At 33.2% G+C, this 8,082-nt stretch overlaps 1 protein-coding gene across 1 annotated transcript; it reads right to left on the reverse strand.

Moving 5' to 3' along the window:
- Window positions 1-6,174: 6,174 nt before the first annotated feature.
- On the reverse strand, window positions 6,175-6,876 carry LOC134692375 (UDP-galactopyranose mutase-like). Its single transcript, XM_063552825.1, has one exon. The coding sequence runs from the start codon at window positions 6,874-6,876 to the stop codon at window positions 6,175-6,177; it is 702 nt and encodes a 233-aa protein (XP_063408895.1).
- Window positions 6,877-8,082: the final 1,206 nt, after the last annotated feature.

Below are 8,082 nucleotides of genomic sequence, written 5' to 3' on the forward strand. Positions count from 1 at the left end.
AAAAATGGGGAACAAATCCCCCAAACTTTTTTACCCTCCCCCCTTTTGGAGCAAATACCTCAAAATCAATCACAGCCTTCCCTTTGTAGTATAAAACTTTGAAATACAATCGTATAGATTTCCATACACTTACACCCAAGTAAGTCTTGAAACTACAAAAACTTTGGTTTTGGCCATATTCCTAAACTGTTGGAACCATAACCCCCAAAATCAATTCCAACCTTTTATTCTGGTATTGAACCTTCTTTAAAAATTTCATCGAGATCTATTAACTCAAAATAAAGTCCTTGTTCCGAAACCAAAATGTGTCTTTGGACGACGAAGACGACGACATCATACCATCATTCGACCCAAAAAAAGTGGTTTTATAGAAAGTGATGTGTTTGTGACCTTCTTGCTTTATGCTTTACCTTATTCATGCTATTAATTTAGCAAATCAGATCTGACAACCATTTGATTTTCAGGAACATTTTCGACTGTCAATGTTTGATTGGTATATGATGGAAATGGACATCTTGTATATCATTCAAATAAGATTAACTTGATTTTTTTTTGTATAAACTGGTACATTAAGATATATGTATGCAAGAAGGTTCCTAGTTCGATTCCCGTTCCGGGATGAAAATTTCAGGGACTGAATTTTCATCTATCATTTGACACCATGTATTACATATTTTTGATGTGCTATATTTATCTCTATTTGTTAACTGTCCTGATCCTTGATGATCAGACTATTTGTTGCATCAAAAACTGAATCATACTCCATTGGGCAATATTTTTAACATGTTTATAGTTAAAACAAAATTCCAAAAGTCCGTATTGTGTTCAAGCTGGTTTATATAAAATAAAACAGAGGTAATAAACTAGATTTGGCATTTTTCCGTGTTATATTTTAAGACTAATCCATATATTTCTATACCTTTTAATGGAATCATTTCCTCAATGCTCTTCAACTTTGTATTTGTTTTGCTTTTTAACTGTTTTGATCTGAGCGTCACTGATGAGTCTTATGTAGACGAAACGCGCGACTGGCGTATTAAATTATAATCCTGGTACCTTTGATAACTATTTACACCACTGGGTCGATGCCACTGCTGGTGGACGTTTCGTCCCCGAGGGTATCACCAGCCTAGTAGTCAGCACTTCGGTGTTGACATGAATATCAATTATATGGTCATTTTTATAAATTTTCTGTTTACAAAACTTTGAATTTTTCGAAAAACTAAGGATTTTCTTACGCCCAGGAGTAGATTACCTTAGCCGTATTTGGCACAACTTTTTTGAATTTTTGGGTCCTCAATGCTCTTCAACTTTGTATTTGTTTGGCTTTTTAACTGTTTTGATCTGAGCGTCACTGATGAGTCTTATGTAGACGAAACGCGCGTTTGGCGTATTAAATTATAATCCTGGTACCTTTAATTAACTATTTACACCACTGGGTCGATGCCACTGCTGGTGGACGTTTCGTCCCCGAGGGTATCACCAGCCTAGTAGTCAGCACTTCGGTGTTGACATGAATATCAATTATATGGTCATTTTTATAAATTTTCTGTTTACAAAACTTTGAATTTTTCGAAAAACTAAGGATTTTCTTACGCCCAGGAGTAGATTACCTTAGCCGTATTTGGCACAACTTTTTTGAATTTTTGGGTCCTCAATGCTCTTCAACTTTGTATTTGTTTGGCTTTTTAACTGTTTTGATCTGAGCGTTACTGATGAGTCTTATGTAGACGAAACGCGCGTCTGGCGTATTAAATTATAATCCTGGTACCTTTGATAACTATTTACACCATTGGGTCGATGCCACTGCTGGTGGACGTTTCGTCCCCGAGGGTATCACCAGCCTAGTAGTCAGCACTTCGGTGTTGACATAAATATCAATTATATGGTCATTTTTATAAATTTTCAGTTTACAAAACTTTGAATTTTTCGAAAAACTAAGGATTTTCTTACGCCCAGGAGTAGATTACCTTAGCCGTATTTGGCACAACTTTTTTGAATTTTTGGGTCCTCAATGCTCTTCAACTTTGTATTTGTTTGGCTTTTTAACTGTTTTGATCTGAGCGTCACTGATGAGTCTTATGTAGACGAAACGCGCGTCTGGCGTATTAAATTATAATCCTGGTACCTTTGATAACTATTTACACCACTGGGTCGATGCCACTGCTGGTGGACGTTTCGTCCCAGAGGGTATCACCAGCCTAGTAGTCAGCACTTCGGTGTTGACATGAATATCAATTATATGGTCATTTTTATAAATTTTCTGTTTACAAAACTTTGAATTTTTCGAAAAACTAAGGATTTTCTTACGCCCAGGAGTAGATTACCTTAGCCGTATTTGGCACAACTTTTTTGATTTTTTGGGTCCTCAATGCTCTTCAACTTTGTATTTGTTTGGCTTTTTAACTGTTTTGATCTGAGCGTCACTGATGAGTCTTATGTAGACGAAACGCGCGTCTGGCGTATTAAATTATAATCCTGGTACCTTTGATAACTATTTAGGGTCTTCCAAAGTTGTCTCCCTTTCATATGCCAGAATCCCTGGAAAATCCTGTAATTCAAAATATGTTTATAAATGTAAAAGTTCTGACAAAACCTTTCTTGTTCAGTGTTTATAGTATGTAATCATCGTATGCTGATAGTATATATTGCATATCTAAAGAAAAAATAGAAAAAAACATTAAGCTGTAACTGAATTACTCATATGAACCAAAATGATCTTTTTAATTTAAGTTCTTAGGATACGGTCTTGCATGCATTCCAATATCAATTAGTCCCTTGGTTATAAAGATAAAAAAAAAATTGGCAACAAGTCTATATCTACCATGATTTACCTTCCTTCTCATTGATAAGTATTTATGTCCAAGATTGAGAAACAAGTCTTATATTTCTTGTTAAAAGATGTGGTAAAATTCAGTAATTCTTTTTGTTCATTACATGGCACTTCCCTTTGTTAAAACATTTTGTCAAAATCAAATACAAAATTTCAAAATAAAGTGGATTCAAGAAAAAATGGAAGTTTAATTTAACAGGTTGTCATGGTCCTGAAAATTCAAGTCAGTTTAGTTCTTATGGCTCTAAAATACACTACTGAAGAGTTATGCCCATAAAAAAACAGGGAAATAGTTATCAAAAGTACCAGGATTATAGTTTAATTCTTTTTGTATTAGACATCTAGCATTTGAAGGTGCACATACAGCTACCTTACAAATATTTTGTAAGTGAACCCCTCATTTAGCTTTTTTTAACTGAATTGATGACATTATCAACAAATATAAATTAAAAAAATTATGTTATAAAACTCTAGATATTCCAGACTCCTGCTTATAGTAGAATGTCATTGACTGTGTTGACAGACATATTTCACTAAATCAGAATTTGAAAGCCATTCTTTTGCTAAAGTCATGATTATATGGAAGGTTATTTCTGTTAACAGATATAATGAAACAAATGATTGAAAAACCATATTAAATGTGGATCAACTTCAAAGAATATTAAAGTTAACAAATGAATGAAGAATGTCTGTCAAAATATAGTAATCTAATAAACACGTCTGTCAAATTTGACAGTCGCAATAAAAATAGTTGTCCTTGTGACATTGGACTCAGACTTATCCTAAACTGAGTTTTAACTGTGCGTATTGTTATGTGTTTGTTTTTTCATCATTGGTTAGAGGTATAGGGTGAGTGTTAAGATCTCAAACATTCTTTAGCTATACACATCGGACATAGAATTTATCTTAATTGTCCTAATTAGAATCGAAATAATTGATGCAATCTATACTTTATTGTAGTTTAAATATATGTAGGCATTATATTCGTGATTATTTTTGTCCGAGCGATAGTGAGTGTTAAAATAACACAAATATAATGCCTACTCATGTTAAAACTAAAATCATATATAGCTTACTTTAATGTTGGCACTTACACTGATTTTTTTAATAACTCTTGGTCATTTCAGTTTTATACAAGTTTATGTACACATTTTCTGAGAGTCTTTGTTATACATTCACGTGTCAATGTGTACATTTTCAACTATTGATTCTTAAAAACTGTTAAATAAATGGTTGTATGTATTCTTTGAAAAAGATAATGCATTTGCTGTAATTTACCAAAGGTAAGCTAGACTTAACAATGATTGCACTGCTCTGGAATGTTTATTAAAGATACTTTTGTTTGTATTTATTCTTACTTGAAGATCAAATGACACTTTGAAATCACTAATTGTAATGATAAGTATCTATCTTCAACATAAAACGATAAAATAAAACCACATAAACCAAGATTTATTGTGTAAGATTAATTGATTTTCCATTTTATCTGAAGGTTGACATTCAAAATTGATGGTATAGGTATTCTATTTAGTCCTTCCTTTAGCTTGGTGAATGTGATTTTTTTCCCAACTCTACTCCTCGACCTAGACGCAGTCATGGTGATCTTTATTATATATCACCTACTTGATATGTTCATAATTTAAATTTACTGTTAACAAAACTCAGCATTTTTGAAAAACTAAGGCTTTTCTACCTCAGGAATAGATAACCTTAGCTGTATTTGGCTAAACTTTTATGAGTTTTTGGTCCTCAATGCTCTTCAACTACGTACTTTATTTTGCCTTTAATAACATTTTTGATTCGAGCGTCACTGATGAGTCTTTTGTAGATGAAACGCGCGTCTGGCGTAAATATTACATTTATTCCTTGTATCTTTACTGAGTTTATTTGCATGATTTCTCTATCAATGTCTTACTGCCATTTATACAAAAGCCGTTAGGCATTCATTCAGTTCGCACGAAATTTTATTCATTACTCCTTTTAAAACTTCATTCCCTGTTCACTTTATGTTTAGAAACTACTGTTACAAATCCTCAATCAAACTCTCCTATCTTACCATAGTATTAAAACATTTGACTTTTCTACACTTTACACAAGTATTCCCCACTTCAAACTATAAGACAAATTGAAAGAGTTGTTATTACTTTGTTTCTTTAAAAAGAACGGCGAACGTAGATACAAGTGTCTTGTTTTGAGGAAGGACAAATCCTACTTTGTTAAGAATCACTCCGATGGAAAAAATTCTCTGACATTATCAAGATGCTTGAATTCTTGATTCACAACATATGTGTGACGTTTGGAGGACATGCTTTTCAACAGACGGTCGAAATTCCAATGGGAACCGATTGTGCCCCTCTTCTCGCCGACTTGTTTCTTAATTATTATGTGGCTGACTTTATACAGGAACTTCATAGGAAGAAGGATAAGAAGTTAGCAGTATCCTTTAATTTTACTTTCCGCTATATAGATGATGTTCTCTCACTAAATAATACAAAATTTGGTGACTATGTTGAACGAATCTATCACATCGAACTGGAGATAATGGATACTACAATTACTGTTAAATATGCATCATATCTTGACTTACATCTAGAAATTGACAATGAGGGTCGGTTGAAAACAAAACGTTACAAATGGTGACGTTGAAATCACCCCTTCGTAAATTTTACGGAGTTGGTCTACCGTTTCGGAATAACCGTTTAACAAATGATATCGGGTATGTTCCTTATGTCGTAACTACAATATCCTTTCCTTTCCATGAATGTGACATACCGAATTATACTATTTTCCAGATTTGTAATAACATCAGCAACATCACGGGTGCCACATATAGAGCAGGATCTGCTAACCCTTCCGCAGCACCTGAGATAACCCCCAGTTTTTGGTGGGTTGTGTGTTGCTTAGTCTTTAGTTTTCTATGTTGTGTTTTCTGTACTGTTATTTGTCTGTTTGTCTTTTTATTTTTAGCCATGGCGTAGTCAGTTTTTTCCAATTGATGAGTTTGACTCTCCATCTTTAGTCCCTCTTCTACATATTAATACTAATTGAAGTATGCATTTGAGGAACAATATAATAAGACAAGTATTACAGTTCGTGGGCAGTATGTTCACACTCTGAATCAAATGTTTTATTTGCAAAATGTATTTTTTGCATTTTATAATTTTGAATAAATGACCTTTTTTCGTCAGTTTAGGTTTTATATCATATAGCAAATCAAGCCCAGACTCTGTCTTGTGTATAGACATAGTATCTTTATAGTATCTAGCTGTCTGTCTTAAATAATATTTCTACTTTTTATTACGTATCTGATTTATTAAAAAGCAGCGTACAATACTGTATAATTATATAGAAAAGTTAGAGTCACAATACTCAAGTGCATTCAAAATTGATTGATCCATATTAAAATATTTATAACTGGCTAGTCGTCCAACAAAATGTATATTTCTCTCCTTTTCTGCTAATGCTTTATATTGTTCATACAGTTCCATATTTCTTTTGTTTGGAACAGGATAGTAGGGATCACCGTCGCTACATGTTGTCTCCGAGATAATCGTGGTGTGTGGCGAATCTTGATTGAGGAGATGCTTGTATTCTATTATCCTGGTAAATGGAGTTGCGGGACCTGGATGATTAACGTGAGCACATGGCTGGAAGAATTTAGTATTTTTCAAGCGTTGAATTTCAAAGTTTACGGATCTATACTCTAATTTAGGGTAGCCAACATTTGTGAAGAAATCGTCAATAGGTCCAGAATATATAATGGTACTGTTGGAGATAGTAGAAGGATCAATGCCAAAATAGTCACATGACAGGCGTACTGTTATATTTCCATGGTCAAGGATATTTTCAAAAAATTTTGTATAACCATCAGTAGGAAGTGCTTGATACTTGTCACTGAAGTAACGGTCATCAAAATTATTTCTTACTGGTATTCTAGCTAACACTGATGCATCCAATTCCTCTGGGTACCTCCCCCATTGTTTAAATGTATAATGCTTAAATATTTTTTCATACAAGGTTTCACCTACCCTTGATGTGGCCATTTGATATCCATTATCAATATGTTCATGCTTCAATTGGTTTCGGGACAACCAGTCATCTGCTTCTTGTTGATTTGTTAAATGCTGTCCACATAACATATTAATAGTTGTTATGTTGGGTGGCAATGGTATGTATTGTCCATCAATTACACCTAGGACTTTGTGTTCCCATCTTGTCCAGCTAGAAAAACGATTTACATATTTCCATACTCTTTCGCTATTTGTATGAAACAAATGGACTCCATATTTATTAATTCGTATTCCGTTTTCATCGATGTAATCATAGCAGTTTCCACCAATGTGATCTCTTTTGTCTACAATCAGAACTTTCTTATTTCTTTCTTCAGCTAGAAATCTGGCCATGACGGCCCCTGAAAGACCACACCCGACAACCAAATAGTCTGTAGACATTGTATTGATGTTTCACTATCAAATTTTTAGGACACTTATGATCAGCTTGAATCCACTGTAAAACAAGTTAAGACTTACAATTATACATTCTTCTTATTTTCTGAAATTTCAAATACAATATACGATGGCAGACAAGTTAAAGTAGTTATTCTATTTAGGAAGACTCAACATTTTAACCTTAAATTCAAACCCGAAACAAAATTAGAGAAAAAGTTTGAAAAATGTATGTACAAACAATGATTCCGATGTATCATAGCGAAAAAACAACGCATCCAATAATATGATACAATTACCAAAAATACAACACATGTTTACTAAATAATACTTATCCGGTAAGCTCGTCAACCCAAATGTAAAAACCCTTAAAACCTTAAAACATTATTAAAATGCAACATACAAAATACCTTTTAGGTTTACTTAATCCAATTGAAACTGATGTGTACTGTTTATTGCGGGTTTTTTTTTTTTTTTTTTTGGGGGGGGGGGGTCATTTTGCTTAGTCCTAATGTATTCGTATAATGTTATGTGCAGTGGTGTTTGTCTTTAGGTAGTTTGTTTTAATTGGCAAGGTATAGATAGAAAGAGGGAAAAGACAATATGCCAAAAAATATATTTTATATTATGCATTTAGTATTATACAAATGTTTTGTTACGACATTGTACTTAAATGGCATTTGATAAAAAAAATATCATAAACACAGATTATTTGATACTTTTGATACGTTTTGTTTTATAGATGCATTTATTCTAAAAGCAGTTGTTGGCATGACACGGGTTATGTTCTTCTCATATATGTTA

The sequence above is a fragment of the Mytilus trossulus genome, chromosome 12 (genome assembly GCF_036588685.1).
Source record: "Mytilus trossulus isolate FHL-02 chromosome 12, PNRI_Mtr1.1.1.hap1, whole genome shotgun sequence".
NCBI lineage: Eukaryota > Metazoa > Mollusca > Bivalvia > Mytilida > Mytilidae > Mytilus > Mytilus trossulus.